This window comes from Danio rerio, chromosome 23 (genome assembly GCF_049306965.1).
Source record: "Danio rerio strain Tuebingen ecotype United States chromosome 23, GRCz12tu, whole genome shotgun sequence".
Lineage (NCBI taxonomy): Eukaryota > Metazoa > Chordata > Actinopteri > Cypriniformes > Danionidae > Danio > Danio rerio.
The window spans coordinates 21,554,926-21,576,038 of record NC_133198.1 but is presented as its reverse complement, the minus strand read 5'-3'; the positions used below and the strand labels follow the sequence as shown (position 1 = coordinate 21,576,038).

At 37.2% G+C, this 21,113-nt stretch overlaps 1 protein-coding gene across 8 annotated transcripts in view; it reads left to right on the top strand.

Moving 5' to 3' along the window:
• arhgap4b (Rho GTPase activating protein 4b) overlaps nt 1–21,113 on the top strand; it is a 73,250-nt gene that overhangs the window by 14,455 nt on the left and 37,682 nt on the right. For 6 of the 8 annotated variants that reach the window (XR_012398451.1, XR_012398450.1, XM_068216888.2 and 3 more), the window contains exons 2-8: nt 3,887–4,408; nt 4,674–4,845; nt 10,790–10,952; nt 11,109–11,171; nt 14,149–14,322; nt 14,439–14,567; nt 17,565–17,786. Coding sequence is in view for 4 of the 8 variants with exons in the window: in XM_068216888.2 (XP_068072989.1) it covers nt 4,342–4,408; nt 4,674–4,845; nt 10,790–10,952; nt 11,109–11,171; nt 14,149–14,322; nt 14,439–14,567; nt 17,565–17,786 (990 nt within the window). In the remaining 4 variants the exon portion in view is untranslated. Of the gene's footprint in view, nt 1–3,886; nt 4,409–4,673; nt 4,846–10,789; nt 10,953–11,108; nt 11,172–14,148; nt 14,323–14,438; nt 14,568–17,564; nt 17,787–21,113 lie in introns of those variants that run through there. The other 2 variants (XM_073938787.1, XM_073938786.1) reach the window with 1 other exon arrangement.

The following is a 21,113-nucleotide window of genomic DNA, read 5'->3' as shown; positions in this document are numbered from 1 at the left end:
TATGATGTCAAAAGGCATCTCTGGCGCAGCTTCCAATCATCGTTAATGTAGAGCAAAATAAGGCTCAAAAATGAGTGCATTGTCCTACTTGACCAGAGGTCAGATGTGGCTGCAAAGTATCCGCAGAAGTAGAACTCAGCCACAGCCTTTACCAGAGTGGGCTCATGTGACATGTAGGCAAAGCAAATGAAAAAAATTGTCCTGGAAAATTTTTTATTGATTATAGGTTCTGAATGTCGATTTCGATTAATCGGCCAGCCCTACTGACAATACACGTGTTGTGGGTTTGATTCCAAGGCAAAGCAAGAACTAATTAAATATATACAGTTTAAATATTTCCCAAATGATGTTCAACAGAGCAAGAAAATTTTCACAGTATGTCTGCTAATATGTTTTCTTCTGGGGAAAGTCTTATTTGTTTTATTTCAGCTAGAATAAAAGCAGTTTTTAATTTTTTAAACACCACTTTAAGGTCAAATTATTAGCCCCTTTAAGCTATAGTTTTTTTTTTTCGATAGTCTACAGAACAAACCATTGTTATACAATAACTTGCCTTATTACCCTAACCTGCCTAGTTAACTTAATTAACCTAGTTAAACCTTTAAATTTTACTTTAAGCTGTATAGAAGTAGCTTGAAAAAATTCTAGTAAAATATAATTTACAGTCATCATGGCAAAGATAAAATAATTCAGTTATTAAAAATAAGTTATTAAAACTATTATGTTTAGAAATGTGTTGGAAAAAAAAAAGTTTTTTTCCGTTAAACAGAAATTGGGGAAAAAAATAAACAAGGGGGCTTATAATTCAGGAGGGCTAATAAATCTGACTTCAGCTGTACCTTCAATATAATGTCACCGTGCATAAATACATCTGCTAGGTGCATAAATGTAAATGTAGTGACTGTGCAGTAGATTTCTGTATACATTTCTACGGTAATATATTTTCTTTTTAAATTGACACATCTTTAAAAATGACAAAAAAGCTGAATAATGAATGTCAGAGCAGTAGTCTATGTCTACATCCAAAGATGCTAATTAAATTTGTGTACAGAACTAAAATATTGCATAAAACATTTGCAATAAAAGCACCGTTTCCATCTAATGAGTTAGAGAGATCAATTTTGGTAGGTACTGTAATGATACCAAACCATTTCTGATGATGGACATGGGATTTTAGAATATCCAAAACAACATTTTAGATGTTTTACAATATGGTCAGTCTACCGGATTGTCCTCTAATGCCCCGACCCATCATGCCCATTTTTATCATCACATGATCTGTTAAAACAAAATCACATGACTTTTTTCATGCATATGCTGGAATTTGTTCTGTAAATGTGTTTCCATCATTGTTTATACACATTTTTATTTAAAAAATTATCCTTCTCAATTATGTTTATAACTGTTTATGTGCATTTTTTTAATATATGTACATCTTGACATTTTCATTAAGCATTTATTACACAAAATTCCAAAATGCACATAAAAAGAGGTGGACTGAAACATAGCTAGTGTCACCTTGTAATAGAAAACACTATGCAATTGCATAAAACATTTCTGCATAAGCACCCACTGACTGTACATGTGTGGTGTCGTAAATTCTTAATGCACAGTGCCAGAGCAGCTCTCACAGTCTCAGGTTGTGTGTTTGATTGTGTGTGTCTGGGCTCCGAGAGTCGTGATGACTCAGGTCCCTCCACCCTCTCATAAGACCAACGGCTGTCAGTGGCGCAACTCACAGGAACTCCAGCACAGTTGAGCTTTCCATCCTGCAACAAACATCCAGTCATACAGCTTGCAGAGTCAGAGCTTCTTAAAAATCCCCCTCTTCCCCTGTCTGATGTGTTTAAGGCCTTTAATTTGAGTTATTAACTCATGCTTCTTCAGAACAGTGGCTCTCAGCTGGTGGGTCACGACCAGAAATTGGGTCACAGGATGTCTGACTGGATTGCAAGCAGCGTTGAAGATACTAAATGACAATAATACAGATCCAACTAACTATAGGCGGTATCAGTAACTCAAAAGAAGAAGAAAACAGTTCCTTTATTGTGTTTTTAAAAGGTTGTGTGTCCAGTCAGGCTCTATTTATGATGCAAATTCATCTGTTACTTGGTGGAAGCTGCCAAATTGTGCAGATACTTCTGCCAAAATGCATTTTGTAAAAAGATCTATCATTTAGCTACAGTCTTGGGTTGCCGCATGATATTTAACGTGAAAATTACGTGGATTTATAAGATATCTTCATGCGACAATCTTTCAGAACCATGTACACACAACATGGAAGACAAACAAGATGTGGGCAGGTGTGCTTTCTTCACTTAACCATTTTCGTCTGCCAGAAGTGCCAAGAATTCATGAATGAATACCGATTCATTTAGTAGGCAAATATGTAAATCGGCACTCTCTTTGAGTAATTGAATAATTCACTTAATCGTCTAGTTCAGTGGTTCTCAAACTGTGGTACGTGTACCACTAGTGGTACGCGGGCTTCCTTCTAGTGGTACGCGGAGGAATGAAAAATGTCATGTACATGCTACATATATTTCAAAATGCATTAAAAATTATGTATATAATGTGCCATATATGACATATAGCCTATATTTCTGAGGTAATCTGTCACGTTTGTTTTACTGTGCAGAGTTATAGCTGCTTTACTGGGTCTACTGCGCTACTGTATTTCAATACTGCTCATTTTGGTGGTACTTGGAGAGACAGTTTTTTTCTGAGGTGGTACTTAATGAACATTTTTTGAGAACCACTGGTCTAGTTAAAGCAAAGCATTTTCTTAAGAAGCCAGTTAAATGACTATTTCTATATTTGTTCACATAATTGATTATTTCACATTTATAAATTATAATTTAGCAGACATTTTATCTAAAGCCACCTATTGCTTAATGTTTTCCCGGGAACATGGAGTGTTTATAAGAAAGACTCTAGTAGTAAATATGTGAATAAATTACTCAACTTGAACATTTAAGCATACACTACCTGACAAAAGTCTTGTCGCTGATCTCAGTTGTGAGACAACTAATAATATCTTGACTTCTAGTTGATCATTTGTTGAAGTGGCAGAAGGTAGATTTTTCTGATGAATCAGCTGTTGAGTTGCATCCCAACCATCACAAATACTGCAGAAGACATACTGGAACTCACATGGACCCAAGACTTTTACAGAAAGTTTGATGAAGGAAAAAAAATGGTTTGGGGTTACATTCAGTTTGGGGGCGAGTGAGAGATCTGCAGAGTGAATGGCAACATCAACAGCCTGAGGTATCAACACATTTGAGCTAAAAAGGTCTTGCTTTAATTAAAGCAAAGAAGGTCAAGGTGCTCTGGGATTGGCCAGCCCAGTCAGCAGAAATGAACATTATTGAGCATGGGGTAACTAAAAATAACAAAATAACAGTTTCTTTATTGTTTTTTTAAAAAGGTTGTGTGTCCAGTCAGGCTCTATTTATTATGCAAATTCATCTGTCACTTAGTTTAAGCTGCCAAAATGTGTAGAAACTTCTGCCAAAATGTATTTTGTAATCATTTAACTACAGTATTAGGTTGCTGCATGATATTCAATGTGAAATAGTCGATAGTCAATTTAGGATTGACAAGATGTCTTCATGCGACAATCTTTCAGAATCATGAACACGCAACAGAGAAGACAAACAGGATGTGGGCAGGTGTGCTCTGTTCGCTTAACCGTTTTCGTCTTCTGGAAGTGCCCAAAACACGTCATACTGAAGTTACATTTTTTGCATCTCTCTTCCTCTCTCTCTCACTTACTTCCACGTTCCATTTATGGTTTGATTCTGTCTTGCACATTTATCTTCGTCACACCTCTTACCAAAATTATCTTCCTGTGTGTTTGTTTGTGTGTGTGTTTTTTTTGCAGGCAAGGACAATCACATTTAGCCAGCGTCTCAGGAAATAGAACTAGAAAACCGTCAGGCCCCTGCAACGTTCCCTGCTCTGAAAACGAGTCTTTAAATGCACAAGCTCAGTGCTGACAGCAGATTGCTTGGATTGGAACTCCCTCCCTGTTCACACACACACACGGACACACAAACATACACACGTGCATACAGAGACTTCCCTGTTCCGTTTCTGCTGAGAGCACAGATTGAATAACTGAAAAGGGTTTTCTTCAGTAGCCCAGTATGAACTCCAGACTCAACGCCCTCCTTACTTTCTGCACTCTAATGGACGTAGAACTTGTTTGGTGAAATAAAAACACCAACACATTGAAACAGGAATTGAAATAGTGTTTTTGTGAAGAGGAGGAAAGTGTGTGACTGGTCATTTCAGACTGAACAAGTCAACAGGAGCTCTACACCAGCGGAGGAGACCATGACTTCACATGGAAAACTGAGAAAGGAAAAGGGGAGTCTGGCGGAGTATGAGACTCAAATCAAAGGTAAATACTTGATCCCTTGTTCTCATGTTCACTTCATGAGGTAGTGGTAGCAGAATGTGCATTTCTGGATGGAATGTGTGAGATGTGGGCCTGCTCTGTGATGTATTTATAGGCAGGATTAGGGATGCTGTCTTCCCTCATCCAATCAGCTCTCAGCCTCAGGCCAGGGACACTAGTGCGGGGGGATACAAAGTCTTCAGTTTATGCCACTTTTGTGCTAAAAACCACCTAGACATGATCTCTTTGCTTCTGTTTCTTTGCCTAGAGGTGCGTGGTCAGCTCTCAGAGCAGCTTAAGATCCTAGACGCGCAGCTGGAGGTCAAGACACAACAGCTGCAGGATATGAGCGAGTACCTGCGCAGACGAGGAGAGATTGAGGCTGAATATGCCCGATCTCTGGAGAAACTGAGTGAGAAGTTCACAGTGAAGACCAAGAGGTACCTCTTTTTAGCATTCATGAAGATAAACTGAGATGTGACCTGTTAATGGACTTTGTTGTAAGAATGAATCGGTGAATCGTTCATGCAGCAGAATAGTTCAGTTTAGTAACCAAAAAAGTGACTTTCTCTGTGAGTGAGATATTGAATCATACACTCAATCGATATGTTCAAACACACTGCTTCATTTAGTAAACAAAAAGGTGATTGAGTGAAACAGGTTGTCATTTGACTCCTTTAGACTTAATTTGCCTCAATGAATCATTTAGGCCTCTCTGGTAATCTCCACAACACAGGTAATGTGTTACAATCATACTGTACACATTCATACCATGCAGAAGATATCTTTAGCAGTCACAAAGAAATTTCTTAAAAAGAGTATTTACAATGCAGCTTTTCTCTGTGACCAAATCATTGAATCATTTACTCAACTGATTTGTTTAAACACTCTGATTGAATAAGTGGTTCATTCATTCATTTTCTTTTCGGTTAGTCCCTTTATTAATCTGGGGTCGCCACAGCAGAATGAACCGCCAACTTATCCAGCATATGTTTTACGCTGTAGATGCCCTTCTAGCTGCAACCCATCACTTGGAAACATTCACACACACTCCTCCACACACGTATACTACGGACAGTTTAGCCTGCCCAATTCACCTATACCACATGTTTTTGGGCTTGTGGGGGAAACCAGAGCACCCGGAGGAAACCCACGCGAACACGGCTAGAACATGCAAACTCCACACAGAAACGTCAATTGACCCAGCCGAGGCTCGTACCAGCGACCTTCTTGCTGTGAGGTGAACGTGCTACCCACTGCACCACCGTGCAGCCCATTTGTCAAACATACTGATAATTTAATAGGTAAAAATAATAGGTGGGCATAGATTATTTTTTAAATCTAGATTAATCTAGATTAAAATGGCTCATTTGATTTCTGCCGAAGGCATTCAGAATATGTGTGCTACCCAAATAATAAGTCTTTGAGAATGAGTTTCTCAAGCCAGGTGGCGCATCAGACGAGGGGCTCATCTCCTGTTTCCAAAATGCATCACAAACTGCTCGAGAAACTGTTCTACTATGATAATTGGTGATGAAAATAAATGATGTTCAATAAGATGTACTTGCGTTTACTAATTGTTTATTCAGTTTAACAAGAGATTTGAACTGTTGGCCGACATAAGCTCAAAACAGCGATTTCATACTACTTTTGATGTACGTAGATACAGAAAATGCTGCTTCGCAAAGCCAAGTTCACAGAGCCATGGCGGTGTGTCAAACATTTATTATGTTTTCATGGGCAACAATACTTTAATACGATTTTAATATGATTAAAACAATACTCTGATTAAGAATCTACCATGTAAACATTGATTTTTGATTACCTTAATCCGACTAATGTCATAACCGAACTAAACAGAAATGAAATTAAGACATGGAGTATGCTCACATTACTATCATTCCTGAATTAAACACAGCAATCAAACTATTACCTTCATGTAGGACTTGTTGCCATATTTTCCAACAAGATCCACACACGTGGCTGTCAGTAAAGGACTGCACACACACACACACACACACACACACACACACATCACGAAATGCAAATTTTTTTTTCTTTTTATTTGCCGTGCGTTATTAAATTACATAACACTCTCACCAGTCCTTACTCATTATTTGAGTCTAATACCTGCAGTTAAAGTCAGGCATCCTGCTCATTTGATTCAGAAGGGCACTTTGTTTTGTCAAATGGCTCTCCGGTCAGGTTTACATCCTCACTAAAGTATCAAGGTGAAAGTCATCATAGCTTGTGTAGAATAGACTAAGCTCACAACCCAACTTTGAGAATAGATTAATGGCGATATTTTTTATCGCGCAATAAGTACACCGATAACGGCCCACCACTAGTAAATATATAACTCTCTTGACTAAGTCATTGAATCATTCACTTAACCGTCTTGTTGAAACAGATTATTTTAATATGATTATATCTTTATCTTTCACATTTATGAATATTAATTTTGCAGACATTTAACTAAAGCAACCTATTGCATAGTGTTTTCCCGAGAACGTGGAGTGTTTATAAGAAAGACTCTAGTAGTAAATATGTGAATAAATTACTTAATCTAAACATTTAAGCATACACTACTTGACACAATTATTGTCGTTTATCCCAGTTGTAAGAGCAACAAATAATAACTTAATGTTAATCATTTGGTAAAGTGGCAGAAAGTAAATTTTTCCAGATGAATCATCTGTTGAACTGCATCCCAATCATCACAAATACTGCAGAAGACCTGTTGGAGTCTACAAGGACCTAAGATTATTACAGAAATCAGTCAAGTTTGGTGAAGGAAAAATCATGGTTTGGGGTTACATTCAGTATGGGAACATGCAAGAGATCTGCAGAGTGGATGGCAACTTCAACAGCCTGAGGTTTCTAGACATTTGTGTTGCCCATTACTTTACAAACCATAGAAGAGAGAAAATTCCACAGCAGGATAGCGCTCCTTCTCATGCTTCCGCCTTCACATCAAAGTTCCTGAAAGCAAAGAAGGTCAAGGTGCTCGAGGATTGGCCAGCCCATTTACCAAATATAAACATTATTAAGCATATCTGGAGTAAGATGGCAGGAGGAGGCATTGAAGATAAATCCTAATAATCTTGATGAAGTCTGGGAATCCTGCAGGAACGCTTTCTTTCTGCAGGAACGTCCAAGCTCATGGGAGTCACACACAATATTAATTTTTTTTTCACTGCACCATGACTTTATATTCTATATTGTACATTATTTCTATTAAGTGACAAGACTTTTGTCTAAGCAAAGTCTGACCTTACTGTCCTAATTAAATAATTAACATTCAAGGCATGATCAAATAACCATAATTTAGAGGCCTTTGTCTTTCATATAAGCCACTTCTGATACCAAATGATCAACTAGAAGTCAAGTTATTATTTCTTGTTCCTAAAACTTGTAAAGGTGAAAAGACTTTTGTCAGGCAGTGTATGTTCAAGTAACCAAATATGTGATTGCCGTTGTGTGACTTATTGAATAAATTGTTCAAAGCATTCATTCACTCAGGAACTCTGTGTTGTTTTCCAGCTGCTCTTCACACTAGTACATTTTTGTTTTAGAACACAAGTTTTGTTAAATTCGCGGCGTAAAACATATGCTGGATAAGTTGGCGGTTCATTCCGCTGTGGCGACATCAGATTAATAAAGGGACTAAGCAAATGAATGATTGAAGTTTTGTTACAGTTACGCCTGGCATTTACACTACTCTGACATCTTCCACCCGTGAAAGCAGGTTGTTTTGAAAATGCTAAAGTCCTCATTTTATGATTGTAAATACAGATGTTTAGTTTAAGTATAAGTGGACTGAAATGCAATCTTTTAAAAATGGAGACTCCGCTGTCCACAATAGTTGTCTCACTGGTGTTCTGGACTATTGCATATTGTTTGTGATTCGTTAAACCCCTCTCATGTGACCATTAAACAACCAGTAGACTGTAAGTGTGGATGCTGGTAAAATATGCATAAGTATCAATGATCACATATAATGGTTTTCTGCTGTATAGGTTTGATCGAGGTGGTTTTTCTGAAATGCCAGTCTGGATGAGGAGAGTTATTATTCTCGCCATTTTAAAATGAAAAAGCAATAGTGTAAACACAGCCTCAGAGATATGCAACAGCTCGGGCTTTATTCAGAATTATTTTATTACATGGAGCTCAGTTAATAAATGTTTGTTTGATTTTTCTCATGTGAATGTGCTTCATGAACAACTTTTCCACCTCTTAAGGATTGATTCATCCATGCATATTGTTTTTCATCACCATCTGCTGAAACAAAAGTTCATGTGTCCAGACCTTTTCCAATCATTTAGTCTACATGAACTCTGTCTCTTTCTTAAAATCGATCATAAGCTTGTATTTTAATGCACAATGCATTGCAAAAATGCTTTTATTACTTAGATTTTTTTTTACTTTTCTAGTCCAATTTTCTGAAAATTCTTAAATCAAACAAACATTTTCTTGACAAGCAAGAAAAACTTTCATGTTTTCAGAAATAATATGCCAAAATTAAGTAAGTTTTTCCTTAAAACAGGCAAAACAATCTGCCAGTAAGGTAAGCAAACTAATCTTATGTTAAAACAAAAAACGAAGATTACTTTGCTCACCTCATTGGCAGATTTATTTGCTTATTTTAAGTAAAAACTCACTTAATTTTGGCATATTATTTCTGAAAACATGACATATGCTTTACTTGTCTAGAAAATGCTTCTTGATTTAAGATTTTTTAGATAATTGGACTCAAAACAAGACAAAATATATACAGTGCATCCAGAAAGTATTCATATTTAAAGTATTCACTTTTTCCACATTTTTTTTTATGTTACAGCCTTATTCCAAAGTGTATTAAATTCATTTATTTCCTTAAAATTCTACAAACAATACCCCATAATGACAACAAAATATAATGTGAACAAAATTTTTTTTTTAATTGTTGCAAATTTATTAAATATAAAAACCTGAATAATCACATGTACATACGTATTTGTAGCCTTTGCTCAATACTTTGTTAATGCACCTTTGACAGCAATTACAGCCTAGAGTCTTTTTGAATATGAAGCCACAAGCTTGGCACACCCATCTTTGGGAAATTTTGCCCATTCCTCTTTGCAGTACCCCTCAAACTCTATCAGGTTGCATGGGAAGTGCAGTGTACAGCCATTTTCAGATCTCTCCAAAGATGTTCAATAGGATTTAGGTCTGGGCTCTGGCTGGACCACTCAAGGACATTCACCGAGTTGTTGTGAAGCCACTCCATTGATATTTTGGCAGTGCGCTTTGGGTCTGTTCTGCTGGAAGATGAAGCGTCGCCCCTGTCTGAGGTCAAGAGCATTCTAAAGCAGGTTTTCATTCAGGATGTCTCTGTACATTGTACATTCATCTTTGCCTCTATCCCGACTAGTACTCCAGTTTCTGCTGCTGAAAAACATCCCCACAGCATGATGCTGCCACCACCATCAGGCCAGAGAATTTTGTTTCTTTTGGCCTGAGAGTCCTTCAGAGCATTTTGGCAAATTTCAGGCGGAGAGTGGCTTCCTTCTGGCCTCTCGACGATACAGGCCTGATTGGTGGATTGCTGCACAGATGGTTGTCCTTCTTTAAGGTTCTCGTCTCTCCACAGTAGAACGCTGGAGCTCAGACAGAGTGACCATCAAGGTTTTGATCTCCTCCCTCAGCATACATGGCCGGCCAGCTCTAGGAAGAGTCCTGGTGGTTCCAAACATCTTCCACTTAGAGATGATGGAGGCCACTGTGCTCATTGCAACTTTTAGAGCAGCAGAAATTTTTTCTGTAACCTTCCACAGCCTTGTGCTTAGACACAATCCTGTCTCGGAGGTCTACAGACAATTCCTTAGTTTTCATGCTTGGTTTATGCTTTGAAACCCACTGTCAACCCTTATATAGACAGGTGTATGCCTTTTTAAATCATGTTCAATCAACTGAATTTACCATAGGTGAACTCCAATTAAGCTGCTGAAATATCTCAAGAATGATCAGCGGAAAAAGAATGTACCTGAGCTCAATTTAGAGCTTCACGGCAAAGGCTGTCAATACTGATGTAAATGTGATTTTTCAGCTTTAATTTTTAATAAATTCGCAACAATTAAAAAAAAAATCTTTTTTCACATTGTCATTAGGGGGTATTGTGAGTAGAATTTTGAAGAAATAAATGAATTTAATAAGGCTGTAACAAAAAAAAAAATGCAGAAAAAAGTCAAGCGCTATGAATACTTTCCGGATGCACTGCAAGTGAGAAAGATTAGATAATCTCTTTAACTTGAATGTACATCACAATACAGTAAAGATCTGTCTGTACTTCCTTTTACTTCACATCTTTAACCCAGTTTCTCCTTTACTCTGCTCTATCTTTAGAAAGGAGCAGTTGGACCTGTCGGTGGCTCAGTGCTGGTCTGTTCTTCTGACCCAAACCAGGCAGGAGAGCCGAGATCACAGTTCACTCAGTGAGCTCTGTGGCAACACACTCACGCAGCGCCTCTCACACTGCATAGAGGACACACACCGCCTGGCAAAGCGGGTATACAAATCTCTCCCACTCTATTACCAGCTCCGACAGTTAATTCTCCCCCTCCTCCTTCTCTTCCTCTCTTATTTACCGACATAACACACTCCCACACAAAACACAGCCAAACCATCTTCCTCCTTTCAAACTGACTCGTATTCTCTGTTTCAGAGCAAGGAGGTTGGACTCCAGATGCAGGATGAGCTTTTGAAAATCACCACAGAGCTGCAGACGGTAAGTGGAAAGGCTGTCTTGCTGCGAACGTGCTAAATTTACACAGAAGAACACGCTCTAGTGAACTGAAATAGTCCAAATGGCATCAGCTTCGAGTTGCATCATCTCACTGCGGTCAGAGAAAGCATGATTAAACTTGACTAAATACCTCACCATGCACGTATTTGCTCATGCATCCACAGCTGATTGTGTTTGCGTGGCCTTCTATAGAGTCTTAGGTTTCAGAACGTTTTTTGGTCCATCATCTAGCACACAAAATAAGCCTACACGACGCTCCAGCTTTGCAGAGCTGTGAGATCAAGCCCACTGACCCTGGCCCACAGCAGCTGCGTGCTCTCTACCCTCCAGTAAACAAACAGCTTGCCTACCGTCTAAGTGTCTTGGCTCAAGCATTTGTGTGTGCGCGTGGGAGTGTGTGGGTGTGTTCTTTAAATAAATTTATGCAACTGTTCTGTCTGGTACTCGAAAATGATTGGCTGATAGCTGTGTGATAACAGTGCTCGTACAGCCTCCTCACTCTTCTGGATTACTAGGTCTACATAGAGTGACAACAGATCAATAAACTCTCTATAGTTTGACAAATATTGCAGCTGTTGGACAACATAATGTACTTTTGAGGCTTTTTTTAAGGTAAAAATGTAGTTGTTTAACTTGCAACTATGCAGTTTATTTATAAGAATAGTGCCTATTTCAAGTATCGGCATACGCGTCGGAATCCATTAGCCTGTCATACTGAGTAGAGCAAAGCTGGTTGACGTTCCTCCACAAGATGGCAACAGAAACTGTATAATAAGCCCTTAGAGGAGAAAAAACAGCGTAATTTCTAACTGCAGCTGATCAAATCATTATTAATCTGGTAAATGACTTTCTAAGTCGATCTCTCTCTTTTTCCATATTGTAGTGCTGTATTTATACCATATTAAAATAATAGTGTTTGCTTTGCTTTGGCTTTTTGAGGTTAATTATTGCGATGTCCTGACTGCAACAGAGAAATACTGGGAAATGTCTCTAGACTGATGGCATTTCATACTGTTCAGCCTTATAATCTTAACATGGGAGCAAAATCACCTGTTTTGCCATCACTTTAGGCATTACGCTAGAGCAGGGGTGCTCAATCCTGTTCCTGGAGAGCTACCTTCCTGCAGATTTTAGTTGCTATTCATATCAAACACACCTGAACCAATTAATTAGGACCTGAACACCACTTGATAATTACAGGCAGGTGTGTTTGATATGGGTAGCAAGTAAAATCTGCAGGAAGGTAGCTCTCCAGGAACAGGATTTAGCACCCCTGCGCTAGAGGATCATTCAGATACTAACTCTTAAATGACTTTTGTAAAGTAGCAACGGATTCTGCTGTTCTGATGTCAGCTGCAGATGTGAATGAATGACGAAAGAAAGTTTGATGTTTTTATTTAAGTTTTTATATACACGATTATACTATTAAACTGTTGTATAAACACAATATTGCATTCATAGCAGTGCGATACAGCTCTATCGTGTCACTGTTGGGACACTTCTTGCCAACGCACACCTCCCACCAGTGCAGAAATACAGCCATACAGCCTGCTACTCATGTGATATTGCTCATATAATGTCTTTAAAAATCACTAAAATTATTCTTAATGTAATTAATAAATTGTAAATACAGTTAAATTTAGAATTATTGGCCGACCTTTGAAATTTTATATATATATATATATATATATATATATACACACACACACACATATATATACATATATATATATATATATATACATATATACATATATATATATATATATATATATATGTATATATATGTATGTGTGTATATATATATATATATATATATATATATATGTATATATGTATATATATATATATATATATATATATATATATGTATATATATGTGTGTGTGTGTATATATATATATATATATATATATATATATATATATATATATATATATATATATATATATATATATATATATATATATATATATATATATGTATATATATATGTATATATGTATATGTATATATATTCCCTAAATGATGTTTAACAGCAAGGAAATTTTCACAATATGTCTGATAATATATTTATTTTCTGGAGAAAGTCTTATTTGTTTTATTTCAGCTAAAATAAAAGCAGTTATTAATTTTTTTAAAAACAATTTAAGGTCAAAATTATTAGCCCCTTTAAGCTATTTTTTTCTCGATAGTCTACATACTGTAGCAAACCACTGTTATACCATAACGTATATATATATATATATATATATATATATATATATATATATATATATATATATAYACACACACACACACACACACACACACACACACACACACACACACACACACACACACACACACACACACACACACACACACAGTTGAAGTCAGAATTATTAGCCCCCTTCAATTTTTTTTCTTCTTTTTTAAATATATTCCAAATGGTGTTTAACAGAGCAAGGAAATTTTCACAGAATGTCTGATAATATTTTTTTTTCTGGAAAAAGTCTTATTTGTTTTATTTCGGCTTGAATAAAAGCAGTTTTTAATTTTTAAAACACCATTTTAGGGACAAAATTATTAGCCCCTTTAAGCTATATTTTTTTCTTGATAACCTACAGAACAAACCATCACTATACAATAACTAATGTTAACTAGTATAACAATCATAATGATGATGATGATGATGTTAATAATAATGACAATAATAAAAGTATTATTGTTATTTTTATCTAATAAGTCATTTTTAATCTAGCAAAATAAGCTATTACATTAAACTACAATGAAATTATTTTACCACAAATCTGTTATATAATGACTAGTATAATAATAATCATAATAATCATTTATATAATCATTTATCTGTTTTTTCTCCCTAGCCAGATAGTTCTGTTGTTTTATAAAAAAGCTTATTTTTAGCATCAAAAAGAATTTTTGCCTTGCATGTTGTAAAAGTGTTGAATGTTTTGCAGGCTTTGAAAACTTATCATCAATACCACATCGACTGTCTGGCTGCAGAAGGCAAGCTCAAAGAAGCCACGCGACTAGAAGAGAAGCAGACGGGCAAGTCAGCTGATCTCGGCCTCAGCCAATCAGGAGGGCAAAGACGCAGTTCTGTCAAAAAAATGGAGAGACTGATGGAGAAGGTAAACGCATCAGTTTGCGAGAATGAAAGCTGGTAACATCCGGAGCTCTGCTCTGTGAAGATGGCACAGGAAGAGCAACATCTCACTTTATCTCTGTACGTGTGCTTGCTTCACAGAGACAAGGCAAAGTACAGGAAACCCAGCTGAAGTGCACTAAAGCTCGCAACGACTACTTGCTCAACTTGGCAGCAGCTAATGCCTCCATGAATAAATACTATCTGCAGGACATTTGCACGCTGATTGATGTGAGTCTAAAACAGCACTGTCCCATTAGCATCTGTCTAGACGCTCTCTAGGATGTGCTTATGCTTTAGTTCCCTTTTCATTTTGAATTGACCTCTGACCAAAAAAAAACAAAACACACAAACCGTTTTATCTAATGTATTTACTGCATAAAGAATGTGTCCATTGAGAGAACACCACAGAAAGCGATACACTGCCGGTGGAAAGCCTTGACTGATTTATGCTTCTCATAGTGTTTAATAGACTCTCATAGACTTTTCACACTGCAAGGGCGGATTTAAACAATAAGCGAGGTAAGCGGCCTCTTGGGGCCCCAGGAAGTCTAGGGGGGCATTAATAAAAGTGTAGAGGTATAAATTGTACCTATAAATTATACAAAGCATTGTTTTCTATTATATTTTATAGGGTGAGGGTCTAACAAATACATTTTTAACTTTAATTATTACATCAAATTTGTGCCCTATCCCCAATCATGGAGCAGTCCAGCAGCCAAACCAGATAAAAATCTTGTTTTAAAAATGAAAAAGTTTATTTATTTTTACTTGTGAATTCATTTTAAGGAAACAAATAAATTAAAATGTAGATTGCATTAAGACAGGGGTGCTGCTGGGGGGTTATGGGTTAGGATGATTGACAAGGGCTCATATAGTTTTGGGCCCCCCCTGAGTTACTATTAGTAAAAATTAAAAGTAGAAAGGGTGCATTTTAGGACTTTTGAGCACCTTGACTGGAATTGCTTAAGACCCCCAATTCAGTAAATCCACCCCTGACTTAACTCAACCTCAGGTTATTGTTGCTGTTTTAAATTCCTCTTTAAAACTTCAGGGCAGGGATATGAAACCCTCCTCCAGAACAGTGGTAATGTTGCCTTAGTGATGCCCCATTGCAGCGGCAAACAAACAAAGTGTAAAACCATGTAGTGTTAGATTGTAAATGCCTTTAGTCTTTTATTCACATTCTTTTGATAGTCATGTAAAGGGTACACATTAGTACCTAAAAAGTAGAAAACTTTTCCTCTTAAATTTTTTAGGTACTAATATATACTTTTGAGGTACCAATATGGACCCTTTAGGTACAAATGTGTACCTTTTGAAAAGGTACCACCCCAGTGACAGCTCACGTACCTCTATTTCTGAGAGTGTATACTATGAGTTTGCTACAAGATCTAATCTATAAATTTACATTAAATTTGTAATTGTTGTTTTACTGATACACCATCTGAGTATGTCACTAACTTTACCAAAAACACAGAGTCCAAACCTCTTGAGACTGTGTGATGAAGCCTAAACTGTAATTCAACATATTCATTCATTCATTTATTAATTTCCCTTTGGCTTAGTCCCTTTTTTATTTGGGTTTTCAACAGTGGAATGAACCGCCAACTATTCCAGCATATGTTTTACAGCCGCAACCTAGTAACGGGAAACACCCATACACACTCTCACTCATACACAACGGCCAATTTAGTTTCTTCAATTCACCTATAGCGCATGTCTTTGGACTGAGGGGGAAACTGGAGCACCCGGTGGACACCCACATGAACATGGGGTGAACATGCAAACTCTACACAGAAATGCCCACTTGCTGGGACACGAACCAGCGACGTTCTTCCTGTGAGGCGACAGTGCTACCAACTGAGCCACCGTGTCACCCCTAATTCAAGATATGAAAGCTAAAAGTCTATTGGAGTTTTTGTTTTTATATTTGTAAGATATGGTATAAGTTATATCACAACCAAGAGCTTTATGTTTCTATATTATTAGCTAGGGGTTGGAAATTTCCCCTTGATATGATCTTGTTATACGTGTATTGCAATTTATTACCTTTTTCCAGCTTTGAATTATATAACCAAAGGAATACTTTGGCAACATCTGTTTTAAAGTCAGGGTGAGCTGGAAGTTGCTGAGACTTTTCTTTCAGTTATGTTAATGTACAGGTAACCAAACCAAAACTGAATATTAAGCAGGGGCCGGAGTTTTCTTTTTGCTCATAATTCCCTCAAACAACACTGAAGTTTATGAAGAAATCATTGTTTATGAAAAAAAAAAATGATTTAAAACAATATGTATATAATAATCGTGACACAATGGCGCAGATGGTAGTGCTGTCGCCTCACAGCAAGAAGGTCGCTGGTTCGAGCCTTGGCTGGGTCAGTTGGCATTTCTGTGTGGAGTTTGCATGTTCTCCCTGTGTTCGCGTGGGTTTCCTCCGGGTGCTCCGCTTTTCTCCACATTTCAAATACATGGGGTATAGGTGAATTGGATTGGCTAAATTGTCCGTAGTGTATGTGTGTGAATGAGTGTGTGTGGATGTTTCCCAGAGATGGGTTGTGGCTTAAAGGGCATCTGCTGCTTAAAAACGTGCTGGATAAGTTGGCGGTTCATTCCGCTGTGGCGACCCTGGATTAATAAAGGGACTAAGCCGAAAAGAAAATGAATGAATGTATATAATGATTTGCTGTTGTTGTTTTGTTTACAAGACTATAATGTTCAATAAACGGAGACATTTAGCGTTATCAGCAACAGTAGTGAGGGATGAAAACCTAGAACCGGTTTGACCCGGCGTGTTCAGAATAAAGCTAAATCAAGTGCTGTTGTAGTACTAGCTAGTTCAAAATTGATTCAGTTCAGTTCATTATGAATGTTACCAAGGAAAAGTCAAGGAGAAGACCCTACTCATGTTTTCATACATTTAAACTCATTCAGTACCTTCAGATAGAATTCAGTGAGTTTGTCCCTACAGCTATTAGATAATATCTCCCTTTTGTCATTTCATACTTGCACTTCTGCTTCTTGACTGGTATTGTGTATCTTCTGTGGCATTGATATCTTCATTTCTCAGAAGCGTTTGTATTTTCCGTTGCCCTGAGGCTGATTGTTGAAACATGTCACGTCAAGAAGATCATCACAGCAGGTTCAGTCAGCGAGTGTGAATCGCTCCAACAATGACTGTGTTTTCCTCTTCTCTTTGTCTTTTTGTCTGGCTGATGTCAAACGCAGTGCACAGATCTGGGGTACCACCTGTCTGTGACGCGGGTTATACGCGGATACCTCTCATACAAAAACCGAATCGTCCAGAATATGAAGAATGGCCTTCAGCAGCTGGACACTGCGGTGACTGGACTCAACCAGGGTCAGGATAGAGACTCTCTGCTGCAGGCCCACAACATCGCTTTCTGCCTGCCCTTCCGCTTTCAGTACCAGCCCCATGAAGGAGATCAGGTAATGGACCAGAAGGAGTGCATAGTTGCAGTAGGCCTTGAATGAAGGAAATCCTTGAAATATTTCTTTACTGATGCAATGCCTATTGTTGAAATATAATGCACATACACATTACACAATTTATGATTACACGATTGATATGTTTTCAAATAAAAGAAACTGTTTTATATTTACAAGCATTTAGCCTAAGGTTAGTCATGAATTTATGTATTAAAAGCAAAATTACTGAAAAACTTTTACAAATAAATTTGGTACCTTTAAAATTTCTATTTAAAATACTTTTTTTGTTCCTTTAATCCCCATACCATTATTATTTTTATAAGGAATAATCATTGGATTGTAGTGCCTCAAAATCCTTTAATGCATGGCAAGCTGTTGATTATCCCACTTATTCCATGGTCAATTGCCAAGTTATAGACAAGTTAAAATTAGTTTTGTTCATTGCAGCACAATATTTGACAGAATTATTTGACCGACATTGTTGTAAATGACAGGGGCATATCGAATGGCTTATAGTAACTACCTCTTTGCAAATATTTTTGAGCATATCTGTAAGTAGGAGAATCCCCTCCCTTGTGAAGGACTTGCAGTTAGAGCTGAAATCGAGCCATAAAAATTAGGCTCGAGAGGTACATTTTGATTAATAGCTTTATAAAGCCCGAACCCGTTTACAGCCCGACATTATTCAAATGTGCACAGGCACACAGCTCTTTTGCCTCTTTTCAAGATTGAGTCATTTATATGTTTTAACATAATTTATTTGTAATAAATGTAGGGTGTAGGCCACTTGAAAGTTGGAACAAGTAATAAAATAAGTCCTCTGTAACATCGTAAAATCTCAGCACTAAATAGACCTGGATGCATGCACTTAGCCTTTAAATTGGCCACCACACCACTAAAACAAGTCTTTCTCAACAAGTTAAATTAAAATAAATGATCAATTATGATGGGTATTTGGCAATATCGAAATTAAGATAAAGGCTTTGTAAAATTTGTTTCACCACGTCTCTTCATAATCTGGCCTTAAGGCGACAGCGAAGCTGAATAATAAAAGAATAGCCTAATGCCAACATTAGCCTAAATACTCTGTCTACATTATGATTTGATGGTTTAATTAATATTTGTTCATAATTTAAAAACCCTTACTCACCAAAATTAGGCTACGTTTTTTTGTGGAGGAACATTGTTAAATCCACTGTAAATGACTTTAACGCAGTCCTGCGCTCAGGATGTTGCGTCCAGCAGCACTGAACACACTTTTACTTCTGCAGCTACAGGCCGAGATGCAGAATTCTGATCTGGCTAATTTTGCAAGTTTTGGGTAGGATTGTTTGTTCATCTTCTACCAGCCAAGAACATCCATTTACTTTTCCATGACAGCAGTTTTAATGTAGCGAGTGACCTCGTCATCTTCCCTGTCAGCTTATTGTACATACATTACTGTTTAGCGCTCTACTGTGACCGTACTTTTTGGACTGGCGGCTGGCCTGATCGCAGTCCAAATTCGCTCTTTTTGACTTGTCCGTCATCTTTTGTTTCACCTTTGCAGGGAGGGATTTTAATGTTGTAACAAGCGATTTGATTACTTTCTCTCGCTAATCGAAATGCATCACATGAATGTTAATTTACTGCGCAAGCCAAGCCCGACCCGACCCCGTCTAAAATTATAGAAATTAAACCCGAACCCATCTTTGCCTGAACCCGACGGGACCTGACGGGTTCGGGCAAAGATCTTTAGCGTAGAGCTTGCAGTGTCCTCAAGATCACACAGATGAATGAAGGCTCCGACAACTGTCACGGAGTTACTATGGTTACTACTGATGTTTGAGGAAAAATGCATTTACTGTGATCAAAACTGACTGGAAGACTTATGCCACATTCACACCAGATGAAGAAACATCAGTCACAAGTGATTTACATGTTAAGTCACTGCAAAGACGTGAATAGACATCCTGTAGTGTGATAAGCGCGAATAAGGTGGAGCGAATGACGCAATTCACGCAAATGAAGTGGCGCGAGTTGAGCGTTTTGTGCTCAATTTTGTGCTAAATTTGAAAATCTGAACTTCATCGGACGTTTGCACTGCATTAACCTATCAGGAGCTTTCTCTTGTAGGGTAGTGATTATGATGTAGCGCCTGTTGTTGGTGTCCTGGGGAAAAATCCTCCTGCCGACACCGACAACAGTTCATTCAACTGGGCTCGGCTCAGTCGAAAACACCGCTGAACGCTTCCATCATCCAGGAACAGTTTCTGGAGGAGTTTATGAACTCCTAGAATTGGGTACACCTCTGAATGGATCTAGTGGGCTCAGACACGGCTTCAAACATTTTAACACAACATTTTAACTTCAAACATTTTGTTTTTCAGCCTTCATAAACACAGCTATTCTCTCAACAAATTCCATGTTAGTCATTTAGCAATGACAGAAGCCCTGCTCATGATGCGAATCTGTGTATATTGTGAAGTGAATTTGTCACATGAATGAGTGAGTAAAGTCAAAATGTTCACGTGTCCATTTATGCACAAATAGCGCTATTTATTGGCGTATTCTGCATCTAGTGTGAGCATTAGAGTACTTCAATGATATCCACTGTATGAACTTTCACTGGTTTCTATTAGGGCAGAACAATATATAATTCTAGTATCAATATCGCAATGTGTGATTTAGTTGCATTTCAAAATTAGAATGTATAATAAAGATTTAAGGTTAAAGGTTTTTTTTTTTTTATTTATACAATGGTGACCATGTTATTTTACATTTCAATGCACTTGATTACTGTTACACTCCCCAGAAAACCATAAAGCACTGTTTATTTACTTTTATTATTGCTCTTTAGTATTTATACATGCTTGTAATTTATTATATTTTATGCCAATCCACTTCATAGAAAAGATTTAATTATCCCAGTTGATCTAAATGAATGAAACCTTCCAAAATATAGCTATTCAAGTTATCTGGTGATATTATTTTCATATAGGCATATATATACCACAGCAAAACAAAATATTGCAATGTCAGATTTTCCCAATATTGTGCAGCCCTAGTTTCTATCTGAAGAAACATTGTTTTGGAAAGATGTCTGATTAGCTAGTCAGTCCGTATTCTGTTGAATATTAGTACATTGAGCACACTGTACTAAAATCAAACCGTTTAGCAATGTGTTAGTCATTTTGTTGACATTTGTAGTAGTTAGATTAATATTTCCCCACTGATTTAACTATTTTACTAAGATTTTTGTTGCAATTTATTTACTTTTCATTTGGTTTTAATTTTATTCATCTAATAACTTAATAACTGAAGTAAATGTTTCCATTAAGTATCACA